Source organism: Mycetomoellerius zeteki, unplaced genomic scaffold (assembly GCF_001594055.1).
Source record: "Mycetomoellerius zeteki isolate Tzet28-1 unplaced genomic scaffold, Tzet1.0 scaffold135, whole genome shotgun sequence".
Taxonomy (NCBI): domain Eukaryota; kingdom Metazoa; phylum Arthropoda; class Insecta; order Hymenoptera; family Formicidae; genus Mycetomoellerius; species Mycetomoellerius zeteki.
This window is the reverse complement of record NW_017256287.1, coordinates 1,778,225-1,803,243: the sequence shown is the minus strand read 5'-3', so window position 1 is coordinate 1,803,243 and position 25,019 is coordinate 1,778,225. Positions and strand designations below refer to the sequence as shown.

The 25,019-nt window shown below is 28.5% G+C and overlaps 1 protein-coding gene across 1 annotated transcript in view; it reads left to right on the top strand.

Annotated features, from left to right (window-relative positions):
* Window positions 1-25,019, top strand: part of dsb (scavenger receptor class B member debris buster) — a 31,917-nt gene that overhangs the window by 1,663 nt on the left and 5,235 nt on the right. Inside the window, exon 2 of the mRNA XM_018461953.1 lies at window positions 24,177-24,268. Coding sequence (XP_018317455.1) covers window positions 24,177-24,268 — 92 coding nt within the window. The remainder of the gene's footprint in view (window positions 1-24,176; window positions 24,269-25,019) is intronic.

The following is a 25,019-nucleotide window of genomic DNA, read 5'->3' as shown; positions in this document are numbered from 1 at the left end:
TCGGATTCTAGTTAATATTTATTAATATATATATATTTATTAAAATATGATACACATAAACATATGGTATTGTTAATTATTAATTTCATTAAGTATTACGTAAATAAAGGATTTTAATTCTCAATTTTAATATTTAATTTTGCTAGATGTTAATTAATTTGCGCGCTTAGTGTCGAAACAATGTGTTTTCCTTCTTAGTGTAGTATTTCTGCTAAAGAGCATGCGATCACCTTACAACGATTATCGTTCATAACAGGTATCAAAGTGAGAGCCGCCGCGTATCACACATACCGCAACTCTCACCACATTTAAAGAGCGTACATAATTAGCGTTGCATACAAGGTCGACCAGTCAATTCTTGTTACATGATATAGTCAAAATATTTTTATTATCTTGATAAACTAAACCAGAGAGAGAGGGGGAGGGGGAGAGGGGAGGGGGAGAGAGAGAGAGTTGTGATCATTAGATTCGCTGTAATTCCTACTGGAGCATGCAGTTGCTTGTTGATTAGCGATAGTTTTTGCCGTGCTTCATGTTCAATCTTTGTAAAGTCGCACTAATAAAAAGTGTATGATAAGGTTGATTTTTTAAAGTAAAAAATTTCACTAGACTTTTTGCAATTATCGCGTCACCTTCTAAATATTAATTCATCTGTTTCTAACGTACGATATTTCTACTACAATGAATCTTATATTAAGTGTTTATTACAGAGTTTGTTTTTAGTTCGAAAGAGCAATTTGCTAATATGTTTTCATGACTGACGTTAGAAGATAATATCTCTTTAATTACAAAATGCGTTTTTAACAATAAGACAAACACTTTGCAAGTTGGCGTGTTTAAAAAAGAATAAATCCGCCTTAAATTTTCTAAAAAGTTGCTAGTTAGCAAAAAGTCTGAATCATCTCGTATCGTATAAATCTTATTTCGACCTTATGATTGCTACACTATAAGCTACACGCAATCATTAGAAATTTAAATTTTCACTGAAAGAGTGCGCAGTAATTTTGAATTACTGTTTCTTACTTTAATGAAAACATTTACATGCTTGAACTGTATATTCATATTTACGTTTTTTCATAAAAATTTAATTAGATACCTTCTTCTCTTATAGTCTTTTAATTTGATAAAAACGCAAAATATGTGTGGCAATACTTTCTGGAATATTAGTTAGATATACATATCTTTGAATATGTTAGATACAAGTATTTTAATTTTATTATTACCTATTCTTTTTATTATCACTTTTGCTTTCGTGAAACATGAAAATAGATGATACATTCTTACCTCGAATACATTTTACATTTTTCTGCAAATGACAAAAGTTATTAAATAACCTTAGATAGAAAAACTAATTATACTGAAAATATGATTCTAATAATTGCAATTTGCGATTTCAACATTATAGTTTGCAATTGAATCGTGTCAATAATACCGCTAATTAAATCTCAGTATTTCGACAAGAGTGGTAATTATCTGATAGTTATGAGTTATCTAATGAAACACCGTTATTAGATCAGTTAAATATTAGATATTAGAATGCGTGATTTATTATTCTGTATAGGTTTTGTTAATATCTTATGAATAAGAAAAATGTTTAATCTCTAAAAATCGCTTTAGATATTTTCACGCTTGAAACATCATAAAATGACGCTGATGATTAATGTTAACACGGATATTTTTAGTGCGAGTTAAAAATTTAATCATATGACAGAATTAATGGCACATAAATCGATTAAAAGATTAAAATCAAATTTATATTAATATTACAGCAATTAATATATCGCAGTCAATGTCTTCAAAGTTTTCTCTCCTTTTGTATGTGACCGTTGTGGATAAAAACTCGAGCTAAAATTAAAAAAAAATCGTTGAAGAAGATGAATAATATAGAGAACAACAGAAATAAAAATTGTGCTCACCTCACGAAGTCAACAAGTCACATACAAAGTAATAGTAAATTACACGAGAATTGCAGAACGTCATCGCAAATTATAATTAAAGACATTTACTGCAATATATTAATTGCTGTAATATTAAAGTTGTAACGCTGAAGATGATTCAAACAGGTCGAAATCATATGTTATTATTAATTAAATGTACATCTCGAAATTTGTAACAACCAGAAGTTGACTCTTATAGCCTTTTGTATGAATTTTTTAATTATTTGTTGTAACTATAAGTATAAGTCTTAAAAATAAAAAAAATTATCTGGAAATTTCAGATGAATTTTCAGATAAATTTATCTAGATTATCTAGGTGAATTTAATTGAATCATCTTTATCTTATCTAAGACAAATTTTCAAATTTTCATCTTATCTTTATCTAACTAATTTTAAAATCATCTATGCACAACACTGTCGTTAATAAAAATAAAAATGTAGATTAAATTTTTTTTTGTTATTTTGTATTAAATTAATTCTTAGATAAAACTATTATTAATTCTTTTTTCTACAAAAAAAAAAGCGATGAAAATTATTGTTAAATAATTCATTAAAAAAGCCGATAGCTATAAAATATCTTGTATAAACACGTGCACTATGTTAAATACTATGTGCAACCTAATGGAGGTTAAAGTGCAGTAGGTCAGTGGAACACGAGTGATAGAGGACAGGTTGCACAGCACAGTTATATACGCATCACTTCGATTAGCTTCACTATCGCCCATTAGTTTATCCTTAACATGTCTACGTAAAAGCTTGTTATTTTAAGAAATCAGGGAAACTGAATTTTCTAATTTGATTGTGATCAGGAAATGTCTTAAAAGAGTAATTGCATGTAATAGTAGTTATACAATAATAGAATTATTTATATATCACACATACGTGTGTACATATATACACATATAAAGTAACATACACAATACGTCACATCACATTATAATATATTATATGTAAAAATATCACATTATAATATATTATATGTAAAAATAACTTAAAAAAAGTTCTTGATTTCGTTTTATTTTAAATGTAGAAAAGTAAAGAAAGTGTATAAAATACAGTACCATCCAGTATTAAACTTTCAAGTAATATTCTGTCATTGAAATTTTTGAAGCTAATAAGTAGAAATGTTTTTTTGATAACAATTAAGATCTCTGTATATTTTTGTACACCAATTCAATTTTTTATTTTTAAATGTATCATGAATCTATTTTAAATATTTTTTGAGCCCTAGAAATACAATTTTAAAGGTGTAAAAATACTTTTTAAAAAGCTTAAAGTGAAAAGAAGAAAATTATTTCTATGCTTTTTCTATGTTGTTCCTTTTTTAACGCCTCTTCCGGGCGTCCTTATCCTGTGCCTGCATCCTTCATTCTGCGATACCGTTAGGTTCAGTAAGAGAATACGAGTTTCTTACTTGTCTTATTTTCGCCGTACGTATACTGTATGAACGGCAGGCGCAGCATGATTTTCACTCACGTTTCGTATCACACGAGATATGCACTCTCTTACGTAATTCAAAATTTATTACTTTACCCAAAATCTTCTATTAATTTTTTCTTGTAAAAGCAATTTCCTCTATCGCTAGAAAAGATTACTCTTGTTTAAAATTTTAACGGATCGGAGTTAACGAGGTCGCATAATATCTACTAAACTTGAATTAAACGAGTTTGAATTAAATTATCAGATCTCTATTCGAATAATTATTGTAAATTATGCAATCATTTCGCTCAAGCGATAGTAAGATCGATCGAGGATAAAACAAGTAAAAAAGGGAAATGGAAAAGGGAGAACCGGTTGCTTGCCATTAATTGGTTTTTTAATAGATTAAATCGACAGTATCGTCTGTGAAATTTTCATATAGCTAAATTTTCATATATTATTTGATCATTATATCAAGTGATCAAAGAGAGGCATAACATTTATCGCCGAAACATCGAAATAAAGTGAATATTGCACGATTTTTCGAGCGTACTGCACTGTTCAAAGACACGAAAGGTGAATAAGTCTTTGATTGAAGAACCATGATAAATTGTTCAATGCACCGTCGTGAGCATCTCGCGAATCATTTATCTATTATCGTCACGCACCGTAACGGGGCGCATTGACATTACTTTACTATGTCATATTCATAGATCCATACGGCCGTTGCGGCTATCAACTTTCTAATACTCTCGTCCTGTGTAATGCGCCGAGGCCATGTCATTAAATAGAGCTATATGATATATACAGATTGGTGATTGCAGACAGGCAATACATAAATCGCATACATCGCGTGCTTGCCCGCGTTGTATCGCGTGAAGAAACGCGTGGTATCGTTCTTCTTCATTTCTTTTTATGGGTCACACGCATATGTAGCACTTGACATCATACTCTGTTCAATTCATTCTATCTGTTTCCGTTTTGACATATCAGATACTTCTGAAGTGGCATATTTTGTTTTGAGTCGTTGAAGCTGATTTAAAAAAAATGCGTTATAAGCAAATAAAAATTGAAAGTTTCGTGAAGTAAATTCTAAACAAGCAAGCCGATAAACCAGACACTTAATGTTGACAATTAGATAATCGTGGTAAAGTAGTATATGGTATTTCTTATCTTATTGATAAGATATAATCGACGGTGAGTTAATTCTATTAAAATTATTTTTTTATTACTTCAGAAGAATGGATTAGCATTTGTTTAGATATATCTTAGCATATTTATATTGCTATACCTAGCAATAGGGAAAGTGAAAAATAATGTGAATATCAAGTTCAAACTTAGATTGTGGTAGGTCATGGTTCTATTATTATAGAGAATCGTGCTATTTTCCTGTATGAAGGCGGAAGTTATTAACACACTTACATCAGTTAAATTACATCAATCTTCGTAATGAAAGTTTCAGCATAACTGCAAGAAGGTCGCAGGATGAATTAAGCCATATGTAAGATATATTGTTAATAACAGAATTATTTGTAATGATCAATAAGAAAGAAATAAGATCAAGGATATAAACTTTTTTAATTAGATAGTAACTGGTTTGTTTATCATGCGTCAGAATTACGTTATTATGAGATATAGAATCAAACGCAGTTGAAAGTGAATATTATTTAGTTTATATATCATTTTATATTCTATGTTGTATTTTATTAAAATTCTTGAAATTTATTCTTTTAAATACTTTTTTTTATTAAAACTTCAAAATTTAATCAGGCTTTAATATTGATATATCGGTGTAATAACTGCGTTGTATTGTATATGCTATATATATTGTGTATTGTACTAAATATATTTTTTTAATTTAACTGGAAAATTCTTACTAAAATTAAAAGAGCAATAAGCAAGTTCTTCAGATTGATATCGGATATGCCAAATACTTTCTATACTGTTTTCTACAAGTGAAACACTTGTAAAGAGGCGTGCTTTACCAGTATTTTTTTCCTGTATGACGATGATAATACGATCAGTACAAAATGTTTCCAGTGAAAAAAGCTGACCGAGTCATTTAACTACGTTCAACAAAACATTCTACGGTCATCTACTAGTTAGATTAATTTTGCAGCTATATCATCAATACAAAGTGACTGCTAATCAACATTGACCATAAAACATTGAAACATTAAAAGAGTCTTCAAGTATGTGTCGATTTTCTATATGTAGGTACATTCCTCTATTTTTTAACGAAACGCGGTCTGATAATTAGAAATTTTTGATATTAAACAAAAATTGTGTATTTAATCGTATTTCAGCTTTCTAATTCCTTTCACAAGATTATGCTTTCTCATATTGATAGGCTTTCTATATGAAACACGATATCTCTACTGTTGATTATACAGCAATTCAAGGTCAATAATTTCATCAAGGCATTGTACGCATTCGATAAGTCACGGAGGTTCGGATGGAATCCATTGACTAAAGACCGAAGGCCGCAGAAAAAGATAAAAGAGTTTGAGATATGAAATCACTCACACGGTCAAGATCAAATAGTTTTTATTTATGTAATGTGTGTGTTGTCTTAAGCCAGTATACAACTCTACAATTTTTATATTTTGAATCCTTATATTATTATATATATTTCTATATTATTGTATGTACTTTTTCATAAAATGTAAATTTTAGCTTGGACTGCGTATCAATTTTTAATATGTCATTTATATATATACATATAATCAACATATTCATGATTTGAAGAACAATTTACATATACATGAAATTATGCAAGATTCAAATTCTTAAAGCCATATAAATCAAATTCTAGCACGAACATATACAATTAAAACTTTAGAATGAGAAAACATGGAATATATGAAATATTAATATTTATTTTTGTGCTAATTCACAAGATTTATAATGATTGAATAGCAACAAACACTCTCATGTCCTTACATTTATTTCGCATAACACGATGTGAGGGAAATTCCCGCATAAGCAAATAACATCCATCATTTCTGCTTGACGAGTTTGATGAAATTGTGACGATAACATTTCGATAATTGAAATGAATTTGCGATGCATATTTGTTTAACGTTTTCTACTTTAAGAGTAAATAATTTAAAAGGAAGAGTATCTCAAAAATTGCCCGAATCATTTTCAAATGATACAAAAAGAATTTAGATGTATATTATTAATTCGAAGTTTATTTTCAGATGCAAAAAGAAATTTTTTCAAAATTGTCTGAAAAATGAAGTCTAAATTGATGACCTAATAATTGAATTATTTTGAATTTTTTTCTAACTCTTTGTACTATCTGGGTTGCTGTAATGAGAATATTTCTTGATCTATCAAAAGATAGCAAATCATTGTTAATACTAAATAATAAATAGTCATACAATGAAAATTTTCAAGAAAATCAAAAAGATTTAAAAAAATATAAAGTGTTTATCAAATATTATTTATTACTTAAAATACTATTAAATTATTTATTAATTAATAATATAAATATTTTAAAAAAGAATGACGTAATTTTTGACTTACACAAGAAATTGATGTCAACTATACTAAAGCAAGGACGATTTGAACGGGAAGATTTTATGCATTGAAGTAGACGTTTATGATGTTGGATGGTGACAGTTGACCGTGACGTTGAATGACTTATATCTCACGAAAAATGTTTAGGCCGGATTAAGAAATCCACATGTAGTCAGTGGGGATTTAGACAGAGGCCTACGAGGCTCGGACCTAGGAGCGGCATCCTTCTAGAGATCAAAATTAAAAGGCCTTTTCTTTTTCCACACCAAGTTCTGAACTGATGTACACTGATGCAGTAAGTTAGAGTGAGACAGGTATAGTTTGTTTCACTCTAATATATTGCACTAGTTCAGAACTAATATAGAATTCTTCGAAAAAGAACAAACGGAAAGTTAATTTTATATTTGGATTGCCAGTTGTGATGCATTTTTGCCAATATGGCACCTTGAAGTAGTGCTTTGGCGCACAAAAATAAAATCTTGAAAGTTTCCGTTTTGTATGATATCTTGCGATATTTTTTTTTATTGTTTATTTGTCTGAAAGAGGCGCCAAGTGTCTTAAAGGGGTGCCAAGAAGTACAGGGCCTAGGGTGAAAAAATGTGCAAATCTGCCACTGCGTGTAGTGCTACAAGAAACTGAAGAAACTAGCCGGAAACTGCAATTGCACAAACTGTACTTTTTGTATCAAAGTAAAATATAATTTCGTTTTTTTGTCGAGTCCATGGCAGTCAAATCAACGGATTTAACGTTATGCCAACGAGGCATATTTAGCAACTTCATATTTTAGTTCTTAGCATCTAGATTGTAGATTACTTTGACCTTAAAAGCTTTAGACCTTCTACTACTAGAATAACAGATTTACCTATAAGATTGTGCATTGAAAGGAACGCGTGTTATATTTTCAGTACATTACAAAAAGATTTGCAATTTGTGTAGCTTACGTTCAATTTGATTGAGACAATTCCCTTCCTCGGAATGTAGTCAGGATTACAAAACCGCAGTTGCCCGAACGGCATACTCTGTATCATCGTGTATCGTGTGTTTTATACGCGGTCATTGCAAAAACGATGACGCAAATATTATTCATGAAGTATAACTGATGTGAACACATTTTGCCGGACACGACGAGAAGGGGCTGGTCATTTCGTCGATTTTAAGATCACTTTCACTCACGGCCAGGGCCGGCTCCAGACATTTTGGAGAAGGCAATCTGTTTGTTAGACAGAAAAAAAAACGATTATAAAATATTTTATTTTAATCTTGATCAAAATTGATAGAGTAATCAATTTGTTTTTTTGTTCTTCTTTGTGTTATCTGAAGTTAAAAATAACAACTATTTGAGACTAGAATTGTATAAGATTTCGAAGTGAAAAAACTAAGAAAGAGAATGTTTATATTTGAAAAGAATTGTATATAAAGTAATATGACACATATATGATCAATGTAATATTTATCTTAAAACTTACATACCTTATAATCTTGTCTTTTTTCTGACTTTTATGTCATAAGAAAATTGCTTAATTCTATAATAACATGATTGAGCATTCATATAAGACATAACTTATATAAAGGAGAGGATTAGAGAAATTCAGATACCATTCAGATATCTAAAATAGTATTAGATATTATACGTGTATATATAATGAATTCTAATGAATGATGATTAGTTTTAAAGCCCAAGGATTGTACAAATATAGTGAAACTGACCTTGTTTGTGGTCCATTACCAGTAGATGCTGGCCCACTCTCTTGACACGCATACTTTCCGAATCAACACCATGAATGTCCTCGCGTCTTCATGACGTGTTATGTACGATGTAATCATTAAGCAATCAAAAGATCATGAAATGATAAATAGAAGAACTAGTCAAAATGAATGGCTATTACGTCATAAAATTTTTGATTCATTAATAACATGATGTCATAAAGACAAAGCCAGCACGAAAATTTCCGTAGTCAACATAGGTATTCCCCATATTCACGCAATTCAGAATTTAAAGTTTTTTAAATTCTGTTTAATGTATAAATGATCAGATTAATAAAAAATAAAGTTTTATATAGAGCTGTCGAAATTCCAAAAAACTTGATTCTCCAAAAAACTTAAAGTCTAAGATTCCAAAAAACTTAAAATCTGTGTCTGAATATAATATACTTTATACAAAGAATGATGTAAGATAAGGAATAATTATTATATAAAGGAATTTACTATCTTAGAGAGTTAAAAGTCAAATAATTGTTCCGTAAAACTGAAGTAATTTCTTGTATGTAATAGAAGAAGGCCAATACCGTTATATCACTTTGCTCTTGGATCATATTTCTAAACAAAAGGTATAAATAAAACTTTAAAAACATGAATATGAACTAGAAAATGTTTTCTATCAAATGACATAGCAGATTTTAAAATATTATTTGAAATTTTGCAATAATTAACTTTTTCATGAGATAAGCAAAAATAGCATCTGATAAAGTAGGTCTCAAAACTGATTGACCAAAACTATTTATACAAAATACTTACAAATTGATATATATGAAAAGTCGCTCTTGTTGGAAAACTCTCTGTTGTTCTGCAAGATCCAAACATGTAACGCGACAATTCTTTTTGGAAGGTTTTCTTGTAAATACGAGAATGCCTTCAGCTTCGATAAGTCTATTTAACACAGTAACGCGACAATATACAATAACTAATGGGTCAATTCTAAGCAGAATCGTAAGACTCGTAATGTGTTCTCGTAAAACTTGTAAGAACTTATGACTAGTATGCTAATTTTATGCGAATGTATAAAATATTATCAAATGAAAAATTGTTCAATATAAGTATGCAGATATCGTTAGAAGAATGTTTATACTTTGTATTTCCGTGTTTATATTGACTTCAACTCTTCATTGACACAAAAATCACATCATAGCAATGAATTCCCCTTAAGTGCACACAATTCCCTCATTTTCTCCTTATATATCGAGAAGTAAAGTAGTGCTTTTTTACGAAATGTGAGAGTATTGGCGATTTTCAATACAGCGTACATATAGCACAAATAATTAATTATTTTCAAAATTGAATTTGAATATTTTACTGATAAAAGAAATATTGAAATATACACATATAAATATTTTTTATTAACATTTTTTATTCAGATTAATAAAATTATAATTGAAATAATATACTAGAAATTAAATACCTATAACAGTCAAAACTGGATCTTTAATACTTATCTAATTCAATCTTGAATTACTATATATATTATATATGTACTTCCATATATACTATATTTGTAGTCCTTCCGAATGAGAGATCCGGGTTCGACTCCCGACCGAGGTAATATTTTTCGCAATAAAATTTATATTTTTTCAACATATTAACATCTTTATAATATGATGCCTGATTGAGCATCAAATTATTTTTTAAAATTGCTTGTCAATTTAACTCGCGATATTACTACAGTAGTTTAATATTGCGTTTATATAGTCCGGAAAAACAATTCGGCGCGCAGTTTGAAGGACTACAAATAAGGACTATATATATGCAAGTACATATATAGTATATATAGTAGTTCAAGATTGAATTATTTAAGCATTAAAGATCCAGCTTCGATTCTTTAATTTCTAGTATTGATTGTGTTCTCATATATGCGATCTAAAATAAAGATTCTTAATATTGTTAAGTAATATACTATATACTCTCTTATGAATATATAAAATATTTTCTATTGACTTTGTCTTATAAAAATTGCAATTATTTCTTGAGATAATATGTTTCTGTTAGATTTCTGCAATACCATCAAAATTTCTATGTGTGTAAATAATACGTTAATAATTATATATTTCATCTAATTCTATCTACGTCCTTTTCTTATAAATTGTTTTATAAACTCAATATAAAGTAATAAAGTAAAGCTATTATTAAATTTAGTAAAAAAGAAAAAGAAAGAAAGAGAATGAAAAAGATATCTTGAGGCATATATGATTGATATTATGATTATAGTAAATCGAGATGAGACGAATATTAATGAGAAAGGAGATCATAATTTATAGCAAATCAATTTAAATGGGATTAGTTTCCTTGACCTGCGCAAGACAAAAACAACGTGTCGCATACTCGATCCTAGAACTGCTGTTCGGTTGCTTCCTCATATCAGCAAAAAGAGTTCGTTAGCATAGTTACTAGCGAATAACAACGGATAAAAACAGGAGCGTTTCTGAGAAGAGAGCGAAGATAGTTTGTGATAAGACAAGTAATCAAGTAATTAAAGTTATGATTGCTGTCTCATGATACTTGTCAACGTTTTTTTTCTTTTGTTATCGACGATGATCAAGTGTTTTCTCGAAACAACGACGCATGTAGAAAATGATATCGCTGGTAGGACTCTTTTCTGGTAATCATTGTCGATAATACTTATGTATAATCGTTTAATTGATCGAATTAGGGATATAAAAGTAGTCTAAATAAATCATATAATATATGATACAATGTATTTTTATTTTATCTCTTCTCAATAAAAATAAATTTACAAATACATTCTTTACTAAACATCTTATCCATTCTTTAAATAAATTTGAAAATTATGTGCCTCCTATACGGATCTTAAAGAGATTTTACATAAATATCTGAACATGTGACCCTATAAGGATACAACATTTTGAGAATGTTGTATAAATATTATTTTCCTCTTTTAACATTCATATAACATTCCAGGAATATTGTATCTTATATGGGACTTGTGTGACTATCAAGTCGACATAACAAGTGCAATGGGACCGGATGTCATAGAACATTAGTTCAGTACATTGGACATTCTAATGATTAAGGAGGTTTAAAAAAAAATAGGTCACATGATATTTTTGAGCGGATCAAGACGAAGGTCGAAGACTGTAATCCTAGTTGAGATATCATTAGAGAAAAATGTGAAAGGGTTTACAATTCAACTGCGTCTTTTACAGAATACGCGATTCCATTTTATCACCATATTGAACGAAACAGTATTCGCTTATTGGATTTTTTCCCTTTTTTTTCTTCGTATTAAGACAAATGTTCTCATATTAAAATATATCGCTTTTAAGAGTCATAAAAAACAAATAATGTATTTTCTTTTTCTCATATTAAAATATATCGCTTTGTAAAAGAGTTATAAAGAACAAATAACAAAAAACGCTATATTGATGCAAAAATTTGATTTTATATTTCTGTTGTTATATACTTCATTTTGTATCCTGACTTTGTTTTTCTGGAGCCGTTCTTAAGTAGATATGTTTTTTGAATTATTATAGATAATCTTATAATTGTATATAATCTCTTAGAATTATAATATCAAATTGGAATACTGAATAATTTATGCAGTTTTTAACGTTAAATGATTTATATTCTAGATTTCTCAAAAATCATACATGTCAATCATTTTTTGAATAATATTAAATTTTAGATTTATTTATTATTTATGCGATATCGATAAACCATAAATATTTATTTGTCAATTTTTACTATTATTCAAATTGATTTTTTATTAATAATATAATGAAATTGTTTGCATTGCGTATGTATGATATAAAACAAAATTGAGTTCATTTACATTTCGGATTAATGCTATCATATAAAGTGGCATGTTAATTATCAAATCAGGCGCGTTCGTCTTTCACAATTCAGCATTCATTTAATTAGATAAATATATGCACAGTATCATCGGGTCCATAAATCCATTATTTCACGGACCTGATATTTGGACCTGGATGAGTGTATCCACATATTTCAGTCTATCTTACGTACACTGAATAATCACATCACACAGTGAGAATAACATCAATTAATTTTTATTCATTTCTTGAACTGACTAAATTTATTAGCGAAGAATTCAAAGAAGTATCAGACTATAATGATTGTTCGGTCAAAAAATAATATTTCCATTCGATAGCATTGTAATTAACTATTGATAAAGTCTTATCATGTTACCATGTATAACTTATAATAAGAGTTTTTTTAGATTGAAAATAAATACAATAATTGCTTGATTATATTAATTTTGTATTAGTAAACAATTTATGCAACATTCATTTATATTATATTATAATTTTTATATCATTAAATTCTAATTTATATATGTAGAGTATTTAACGTAACGGTCCAATTTTTGGTACGCTTCCAATAATTAAAAAAAATTGAAAGATGAATATTTATATTTTTCATGTAAGCTACAACTTGCAATAAACAAATTGAAAAAAATTACACTTTTTACAATTTACATTATTGATTAAAAAATTTTGTTTAATAAAAACTTGAAGTAATCTTGAATTTTTTAAACAATACTATACATAATTTTTAAAATAATATTGTAGGGGTTTTTAAGAAGAATTCAATGCATATGATTTTATTAATATTTAATACTAAACTTGTAATATTATTTTAAATAGTAGTATTCTTATAAAAGCTCTATAAAAAAAAAATATATATATAACATTTAAGATAGGATAAACAGACGTCGTATTTCTCCCAGATATGTACTCTTTTTTTTTAAAGCGTCTGGAGAACATCCGGTTTTATTGTGTAAAAACTTTTTTAAAATTGATGATCGAATAAAGTTTAAAAAAAATTGAAAACATTTATACGAATCAAGCACATTATAACAACCATTTTTCCTCTTTTGTCTTTTTTCCATATACTTTTTAGTTTCGAATTAAGAAACATTTTAGAAAAAGTAAGTTCTTACACAATAAAATTTCACATAATAAAAAATTCGATATCTTTAATCGATATCAAGTAAAAAAGTCCGTATAAACATGTGTCCTAAACCGCTTAGTTTCTGAAATAAAAAAATTTAAACGTGTAGTAATAATCTGTTTATTTGAAAGAAATACAGCTTGAACTAGTCAAAAACAGAAAAACAAAAACACAGGCTTCAGTTCTTCTGATGAAATAAAACAATTAGGTGAATTGTTGAAAATGTCCACCTTGCGATTTTGATAGACTGAAACAATTTGGCCCGAAAACATATGTACAAGCTAATTGACCCGCAGCAACATCAGAATTGAAGTCTATTTTTGATTTTGTGACTTTGACTTTATCACTTTGTTTACAGTTGTGTGAATGGTAACTCACGTTACGAAACAAGGCATATTTATGCAGGAAGATATCTCTAACGGAATTTACCGTTTCGTTAAACATTTGCGAACATTCACCTGTATTTCGGAAATTAAGCCATTTGGACACATATTTATATGGACTTTTTTACTTGAAATAAACCAAAGAATCGCTCTGTTGAGTATGGCAACATACTTAACTAACACCCTGTATATATAAAAAGTTGTTACGCATAGTAATTTGATAAAAAAAAAGCAAAACTTTGTGTTGCAGAAGGAGGTAAACAATTTGAACATTTGCTTAGATAAGAGAGTTACGATTTTTCTTTATTGAAGATATTTATGATTATGTTTGTGTATATTAATTAAATCAATAAAATATCAATAAAAATGATACTTCTTGCATACGTCTTAAAGAGGTTCTCCAATCATTTGATATAATATAAGAACTTGATCAAATTTTGAGAATAAATTTGTTATAAAAATAGAGGCAATTTTTCAAATTTTTTGATCATCTGGATCAAAAGTTATATATATATATTTCAATAAAAAGTAATATTTTTTGAATTTGTATTCTAATAGAAATATATGAAAATGTATTACAAAATAATGATAAAAATCTCAATTTTTTAATATAAGTACTGAAAACAGAATGTTATAAACACAACTTTTACATGTATGTAGTTTGAGTTTGTGATTATTTAATGTAGTTATTTATAGAAATATAATTTAGATTTTTTATTATCTTCAGACTTATAAAAAAGTCATAAATAAGAAAATAACATATTTCAATATCACATGGCTCGGTAGTCGGATTAGGAGGAATTCTCACACGGAATTCAGGGGATCCGGATATAATCCCAACTACGGTATAATATACGGTGATAATATAGATGGCAGTTTTAAACCGATTGACAGAAATAATTGAAATGTGGCACTGCAGCAATCTTTTTTCTTCAATGAATAGTGATAAAGATATTATCCAGCTATAAATAAATAATATAGTCCATAACTGATTTTTAATTAGTATTAAAATTAGCATTACAATCTTATTTAGCAATCTTATTTACAATTTTATGTACAATCTTATAGTACATTAAAAAAATAATAAAAAAGAATAAACATTCCTTTTGTAAATAAAAATATTTTAAAATATCATACTTAATTATAAAAAAAAGAAGTTTTTCTGTCACAGTAGTATATAAAACATAAAATATGCGTTGAAAAACAGTTTAATCTGATATAATGCTATTTTTACAATTGTACTCTCTCTTTCTCTCTCTTTTATCGCAAAATATTGAGGCATGAAGTTTATGATATTCACGTTATGCATGATAGGCAAGCAAAAGGAATCGTTTTCGATTGCACTTAAGAATACGGGGAGAGTTCGATGTCAAGTGTGCATGTGAAATGCGTGCATGCAATGACTCTATTCCTTTTTTCTTATTGCAGTATCAGTAATTATTACCTGGCATAATTTATTGCGCAAAATTATGCTAGAAAGCCTTACGCGGTCTTATGGACGTGTAAATCTACAACGAATAGGAGTCTACAATTAATAAGCGAATGTTGCTAAAAAGGAAAGTGCAAGTAGTCAGTTACGCGAATTAAATTTTCGGGACCATTGATTGAAAAACTATTTTTACACTCCTTGTAAGCTAATCGATTTGTTAACTTATGTATATATAAATTAAAATAAATTTAATAAATATATATATATTTTGTTTAGATGTTTATTTTGGATTATATATAAAATTACATATTAAATAGTTATGCAATAAATATAGGTATATAATACGTGCAGTGAATATATTTTACATAATATTAATAATTTTGTTTTGATTATAAATATTAACAATTTATTTCTGGAATTGAGTTTTGTTTCTGTTTATGCAACTTTTATTTCAAAAAACGTTATGGCTATTTACATAATTTAATTTTATTCCACTGAAACTAAATTATCGATTTATCAAATCATAACGAAATATAATGTCCCGTTTCGGTATTCCCAATGTTTGGCAATACGTTTGGAAAGTCACGTACGCAAATTCCTTTGCACATATTATTGTTGCCTGAAAATATCTATTTATAGAATTCTTAAGCGACGATCATTCGGGGGGTGTGTGTGTGTATGTGTGTGTGAGATACGAGGTTTTGTCATTGAGATATACATAATTAACGATATTCATCTCTCATTTCATTTCAAGATTCTATACACTGAAAAAAAAGATTGGCTGCTGCAGTAAAATATGGCATAGCATTTTTAATTGGCTGCAGCAGCCAATTAAAAATGCTACGCCAATTTTTGGTTGCGTTAGCCTATCTGCAATGTCAGTAAAGGATTTTGATAGGCTAATACAACCAAAAATTGGCTGCCGTAACCAATTAAAAATGCTATGCCATATTTTACCATCTAATTTGCTGCAGCAGCCAATCTTTTTTTTCAGTGTAGTCTATCTGATACTACTTGAAGAAAACCATGGCGCATAATAATGATAGATCGGTATGTAGGCTATGTTGCGGCTACTGGTTTTATGTTTACAAGAATCACACGTTATGCTCTAATAGTATCTAATAGTAGATTATACTTACAATGCCGCCAAGGAATCCTTATCCGATAATCTTTGATTGTAACATCAGAACTTTCGAGTACATTAAAAGAAAAGATTGGCTGCTGCAGCAATTTAGATGGTAAAATATAGTACAGCATTTTTAATTGACTGTTGCGGCCACTTTTCGGTTGCGTTAGCCTATCCGCATGTCAATATACGATTTCAATAGGCTAACGCAAACTAAAAGTTGGTTGCTGCAGCCAATTAAAAATGCTACGCCATATTTTATCATCTAAATTGTTGCAGCAGCCAATCTTTTCTTTCAGGGTAATATTATATATAGAAAAAAAATTCGAATAAAATTTGTGATGACGCACAAGCATTTTTGTGATACTCCGATGTTACGCATGGGCAATCAATAGTCAATGTAGAATTGCGTACAGTGGGTTAAGCCGTTAAGGAGAGACTTATTAGAATCATTTTGCACATATTGTAGTAAGCTTTCCCGCATCGGGCCGATCGAGCGGCGTGATATCTTCTTTTTCCGTAAACTGCAAACTTTCCGCAAACTTTCTAGCGGCGATGCGACGCATGGTTTCTTACGCTAGCATACAACTGCATCCATACGGTATTCGCGCACGACGAGTGCAGCGAGCGCGAGTTGTTGCAAAATCACGATTGCTTCGTCGGGAGGTGAATTTTTCGCTCTTACGCTCTTATGGGAGAAGTCTTAGACACTGATAGACGCGGGCAATGTTGAGAGAAACTCTACTATGTGCGTACGCACGTACGCACGCACGCACGTACGCATGTACGTATGCATCTGCACTGTGCGGATGCTGCGGATCTGAAATGGCAACGTTACTTACCGCATCCGCGATGTAATGTGTGCCTGCTTGTTTGTAACGTATAAGAACGCGGACGTCGATCCGCAGTCAATTAAAATACGTTGACGTCTGGTGTATCGTTAGACACGCTATCCGTATATCTTCCAGGTGGGTTTGGGATATTTCTTTCTCTGACTCTCGTAAATGTCACGTGGGAACAAGTCTGCTATAACGTTGCAAGAATTTCTAATGTATTTACTGCGCATCAAGAAATGATTGTTAAAAAATATATAATAATTTAAAAATTAGTTTCAATTAATGTGGTGATTTAGTAAATTATTTTTTTTTGCGTGCATAGAAAGAAGATTTTGCTGAAGTATCTACAAGTTTAGCCACGCAAAAAAATATTTTGCTACTTCAGCTAGAATTATAGCTATTTTTGGTATATGATAGAAAATTATGTATCATACGCATAGAATTTATAGCACAAATCTAAATTCTATTTCTGTTATCTATATGATATATTATCAAAATAATTATGCAGAAACCTCAAACATGATCAATGCTGTAAAAAATTTTAATATTTTAGCAATCAGTTTGATATCCTACATAATTATTTTGCTGGTCTAATTATTTTCAAATCTGTATCTAGCTAAATATATATTTTTATAGATACTTCAGCCATAGATACAAAACGATCCTTTCTGCGTGTGCTTTTATTTTTCATCTTAGCAGACAATTTGCAGAACACAGGAGAATTGCCCTCGAACTTTAACCATGGGTTTCAGTTTCCGAAGGAAATGATTATGTAGGTTTCATTACCGTAGTTATATCCTGCACGAGATGAATGGTCGGTTCACCATCCAGTGATCAAACAGATGATTCGCACGAATGATTCACGTTCTGCATCCACTCTTCTCGAAGAATTTTCAATTTGCTACTGATCAGAAATAATATTATTTCATTTTGTACTCTACATTATTATACTTGCCGATAAAATAAAATTGTGGGATAAAATTTAACGAAGCAAAATCTTCTTTTAATATTTTTTATATCGGATGCTTCGGATAGTTGAAAGATCTTGGTAAAAATGTTTTATTGAAGTTATATGTAACTATATAAAGAGTTATATAAAATGTATACAATTATGTACAATACATTATATAATTATATTATATATAACATTATATATACTGTGTAATTCTTATAACGTATAATTATATACATAAAATAAAATGTCTAAATGACTGACCAATAATACATATTTATTTTAGCAAGAAAATTAGATTAATTATATTATATATATAGCTTTTATTTTTCATATCAATATATTTAGAATTATATATATAATTATAATCGACATATTTCAAATATAGTTTTGTATAATTGTACAAAACTATTTGAATATAATTATATATAAAAAAATGTTTATCAAGATATAATTTTTTTATTAAAGAAATAAAGAGATATAAAAGTTTTAAAGATCAAACTATAAAAACGTAGACGGATACTTTAAAAAGATTTTTTAACTTCTTCAATTTTAGGTATTATGCAGATTTATTTTCTGATTTTACAAAATCTTCAGGTTCTTAATTTATAAAAGATAATTCTCGAGTCTTCTTTAGTAGTTCTCAAGTATTCTTCTCGCGACATAAAAGTTATATAGTAAAAAGTCGCATTTATCAATAATATTATTTCCGGTGTGAAACTGTTATACAAAATAATAGCTTGTAATAAAATCAAAAGTCCATGTGATTACGATGTAAGTTAACCGCGAGTTATGTAATAAATGTATAATTGAACAACCCAGCAAAGAAGGAAACAATGAGCCGTTAAGTCGCTTGTACAATTATCAGTAGTTAGAGTGCAATAAGTGATATTCAATAGCTTTTATCGTACCACTATGATTAACCTTAGAACACTATCGTACATAAAGATGTGTAAATGAGTGAACGCTAAACTATGCTTTATGAGGTCAGCAATGGTCAATATCGTAATAGACAGCGTGATAAATGATTTCGATTTTTAAACAGTTTTGTATCATTATATTTTTTATTAGTAAGTATACATCAGATTTACATATGAATATGATTAACAGACAATTTTTTGTTTTCTGATTCAAATATTCAATTCTTTGTTGTAAGTGTAATATAACAATGAATAATAATAAATAACATGTCATTTTAAGATCGATTTTGATACTGTGCTTATTCTTTTTTTCTCTTTTAAGTTAAGAATTACGTTGTTTATGTTTATAAAGATCTAGAATTAATTAATTTTAACATTATAAGAATTTTAATTTAATCAATTTTAATTTTTAATTATTTATGTATAATTTTTTTTAATTAATTAAGATTTAAAAAAATATTTTGTTATTAAAAGACAGTATTAATTATGAAAATCTTATATTACATTAATTAAAAGTGGTCTATTTCCTCAAACGTAAAATTTACTTAATGCAGGCAATACTGCCACTCAATATTGATGTAGCACATTAGAATTAAAAGATGGTCAACTGTGTTCATACAGTATGATTTTTCTTCTTGAGAAATTATAAATAAATCTCGCATAATAACCCCTTAAAATGCCCGTAGGCGTCATTGCAACTATAATCAATCATTTATTCCTTTTATACTGTACATAATAAAATTAAAATCACTTTTGACAATCCGATATTTTTAAAACAATGTTTCCAGCACTGTAAAAAAATTATCCATTTTTTTCTTTTTAAAGCAGACAATTCTTCCAAAATTGTATACAACTTATTAAAATCTCATTTTAATAGTTCTTGTGTGTTGATTATTAATGATTTTAATAATAATTATCTTGATATTTCACGAACATAAATAAAACTAAAATAAAAATGATTGGTTGATAAGTAGACCACCCGAAATGATTGTTTACAGAATATCGAAAATGCGGATCGATCAAAGCGAGATCGATTCGCGTTTTTGAAGCATGCATCTCCTCGAGGTCAGATTAAGAAATCGAACTTCAGACCAGCACGTCTGGCCAGTAGCTGGCATCTGAGAAAGGAGAGATCGCAGGTGTTGCGCAACATTCCGAGGTAATTTATACCACTCATGGTTAACAAATACCACGTACCATAGCTTTGTGTGAGCAGTGCAAGTTATTTTGCACTCTCTCCTTGGTATGCGAACTATAAATTGCCGAACAAACGTTGCGTTTGCGATGTTGACCCTTTCAATCGCAATGCTCATTATCTTCGTGTTAAGATTTATTTACACTATGCGAGCCTAAGACGCATCTCACAATACATATGCATGTACAATCGGTTCCTACAATATTGAATCTATAATTGGTACTTATTAAATTAATAATTAAATTTTAGTTCTGCAAAATTGCTTTAAGGTAGTAATTTGGCATATCTTACGATAAAGTTAATTATTCAAATAAAATTCACGACATTTATTTTATGATGCAAATTAAATGTTATTGTTATTGCGCGTTATGAGATTTCTCAACAAAGACTACAAAGTGCAAATAAATCTTAATTTATGTTAAGTTACGAGGCTAATCCGTTGAATCATTGTTTGCAAAAATTATGTGTTAGAAGGTGTAATCGTAAAGAAATTATCATCGTTGTCTAGCATTATTTATTAGTTCTGTATTGAACCAATTGGTGGGTAGTCATAGAAGGAATGCGGATATTATGTTATGTATATATGAACAGTGAATGTTTTTCTCTGTAAGAAATAACAGAAATGGAAATGGAGAAATAAGTTGCTGTTTATTTAATTAGATTTTCTCAATATTTGAACATAAATTAAAAGAAAACAGATCTGCAAATTGACGGGGAGCATTGAATCAACAGAATTACAATATATACGAATAAATGGATTAAGAAGTATGTACGAATAAAATATAGTAAAGGAAATATTTGTGTTGAATAAAAAAATTCCGTTTAACTAAAGATAATGACAAATTGATGTTCCAAGAAGGAATAATTCAGCAATTAAGTTGACGTTGTTTGTTATTTTGATATCAAAATAATGTCTACTGAATAACTATTTCATAACAAATTAAAATGTTTTAATTTGACAGTATAAAAGGTAAAGATTGAAAAATGGCTTTGAGTTATGCTATTTATTGATTAAAATTTTTGATACAGTCCTTCAGAATAAATAATTTACAATCTATACAATGATTATATTGGATATTGAGTAACCCAAGGTTTCGTTGAAAATCATAGAATGCCATCAAGTGAGTGTTTTGATCAATAAAGTTTGAAGACGCATATTTAACAAAACAAAATGAAAGTAAGAGGCGATATATTAAAACTGATTTTTTTAGTTAAGAGAGGAAGGGAATTAGAAGAAGCGAGAAAAAGATGTAAATACAGAATTAATTATTTACCACCACAGGTTAACTGAAAAAAAGCTGAATAATGTATAAGTACTTCTCACTCTTTTTCGCCGTAAATAATTAAATTAGAATTTTCCACGATACTGCACTTTAATGTAGTATGATGCATTGCGTCGATGCTTTAGATGGCAATTTCCAAATTGCATCATTAGCGTCCTACATTTAATTCGGGAGTGAAAGCATGCTGACCGACTTATACGCATTGAGGAATTCCCAATGATGCTGGATCTCGTAAGAATTTATATAACGAACCGCTCGAGTTATCTCATATAGGTGATACAATACGTCTGACAAAGATATTAATATGAATATTTTGTAATACTATGCCGTGATATCAATATCCATTATAATATGAATGAAATACCTATGCAAATATTGATCGGTCGATGTCAATTTGTTTCACATATTGATTACTTACCAGTTACCTGTACGCAATAATTGTACAAATTTAGTCTAAGGTTAATATAATTGTTTAGCGCCGAGACACTATACCATGTCTCCAGATACTAATAATAGTTATTGATTCAACAAAATAAGATACATATCAAAACGCCGACTTCAGAAAAAAAATGAACTGTCGTTTTTGTATATTACCCATATAACACAAATCTCCAAGGGACGTTTGAAGCACATCCGTCTCAACATCCTAAAAACGTTTCCAGGAAGATCTTTGGGATAAAGTGTGCTGTATGGGTAAAAAGATGTAATTTATCTCAAGAAATGTTGAGGTCTACTAACAATACGCACTTTGCAATATTATGATAACAATATTAAAAAATATTTCATTAATAATTATTTAATTATTATGCATTTCATTAACAATTATTTCATTAATAATAATATATTTCATTAATAATTATTTAATTATTACGCAATTTTCTCTCTGAGAAATATCCTAAGATAAGAATAACAAACTTTTTTGAAAATAATATGTAGGGAAGACCGTGCGGGGACAAAAGTAACAGTACTATAGTAACACCGTTAATATTTCTTAAACTATAATGTAGATATGTGTATGCGGTTTCACGGTAAAATTCTGTAGACAGATCGGCATTGAATCTCATTACATTGCGGAATGTGCACGAGTGCAGGAGCAAAAATTACTTTTTTCGTGCATCAAGTAAGTTTTATTGCGTGTACAAAATCTAAAATTTTTTTTTCTTTATAATGACGATATAATGTAATTATCTTAATATGTTTTAATGATTATCTGCGTTGATGGTTTGCACATTTGAGTTGAATTTTATATGTAGGTGTTTATTTAAAAAATTTACAATTTGTATATGTTTATATATCAGTATACCTGTATATGAATTTGAGAAGTTTATTGTTATATAATTCATTTTTGTATAATTTATTATTGTTATTATTATATAATTCATTTTTAATTATACTATATTACTAATATTACTACATCCCGGTAAAAAATTTTTCATGCATGAATATGTATTAAGATAAATGTCCCAGTAGTCGGACGTTTAAATCAAGTAAATTCGGGGACAATTGTAACATTACAACTGACCCTAGGCATCGATGTTACTATTGTCTTCTAATGGTATTTTATGATTCATAAAATACCGGAATGTAGTAATAAAGTGTAAATATAATTAAAAATGAATTATATAATAATAACAATAATAAATTATACAAAAATGAATTATATAACAATAAATTTCTCAAATTAATATACAGGTATACTGATATATAAACATGTCTAAATTGTAAATTTTTTAAATAAACATGTATAAATTGTATATATATATATATACATATATACATATGTACATAAATCTACTTACTTTATGCGATAGTTAAAGATAATACGGATTAAAGCAAAAAGTATTTCGATATTAAGATCTTTTGATTCTAATCTCAAACTGTTGCCAAATGTGTTTTGTAATACCATATATTCTCCAAGTTATACGCACTATTCTACAAACTAAACGTTTTCAATTTTGTTCTGTTTTTATTAATATAGTTTTCCCATGTATTCATTAATACGAAATTAGATTGCTAAAATTACAAAAGTAATTTTTTAATCTCATATTTTGCCTTAAATAAACAATTTGTTAAAATAACAATTTTTGTTAATAAAAAGTTTGTCATATTTGCAGCATAAAGGATAAATAAGAATGTACTAAATAAAAATTACATATTGGATATTTTATTTAAATGTTTTAAATAATTTTTTACTCTAATAATTTTTTGAGATTCTAACAATATAATTTTCTTTGGGTATTATCAAAAGTTATAGGATATACGTATAAGTTTTATTCGCATACAATGTTGGCAATACTCGGTACTAATTTTCAATGTGGGTCAATGCTTGTTCTATGAGAAATACTGGGTACCTATAGTGTCGACATACATAAAAAAAAATCGTTTGCGCAAACATGCATTGAGCGTGCATATTTAACGTCATGCGTTTTGACACCTGCACCGTTAACGCTACTATCACTTTTTTTGCAGGCAGGATAGCAGCAATCTGTCTAGGTCTTCTTGCACTTGTGATCGGTATAGTGCTCAGTAGCATACCGTGGGTCGATTACATCATCTTGAAAGTAAGTATAAAACTTTTAGTTAGTAAATCTGTATAACAAATCAAACTAACAAATTTTAGTTAGTATATATATATACATACATTTGTGAAACGATATTCGGGTTCGATATTTGATAAATATGTAATACAATCATTACAGTATTTTAAAAAATTGTATTTAGCTTTTTATCGATAGTAAACAAATTTTAAAAAGTGTACATTATATATGAGTATAAAATGCTCTCTTATTTATGCTTTTAGAATATCTTTTACAAATCGCAATGAGTATATTTATCATCTTAAAAAAGAAAAGAAGAAATAGAAGAGCTGTAAATTAATTTAATGATGAATTTCTGAAACATAATTTTGTTGGCGATTGTTTATTAATTTAATCGTGTTCAGTCATAAAGTTGTTATTTTGATATATTTTGCCTTATTTACTTTCAAAATCAATTATATGAAATTATATAGTTTTATAAATAAAGCAAACATATTTAAACAAAATAATTTCTCACGCAATGAATATTTAATCTTTTTTACGGCAACCGTTTGTGAAGTGCATTTATATTCACAGTAAATACCTTCGGGAATGTCTTTCATTGTCCAAAGCCGTATTACGCACGCTCATTATGTCGTCTGCAGATAATTTATGTCTGCAAGTGCAAATGATTGTCAGCACAGCAATTATGAATCACATATATTACTATAATTTTTTTTGTATGAAGTGCTATTTGCACAACTTGAAATATTAGTACAATAATAAAGGGCTCAGA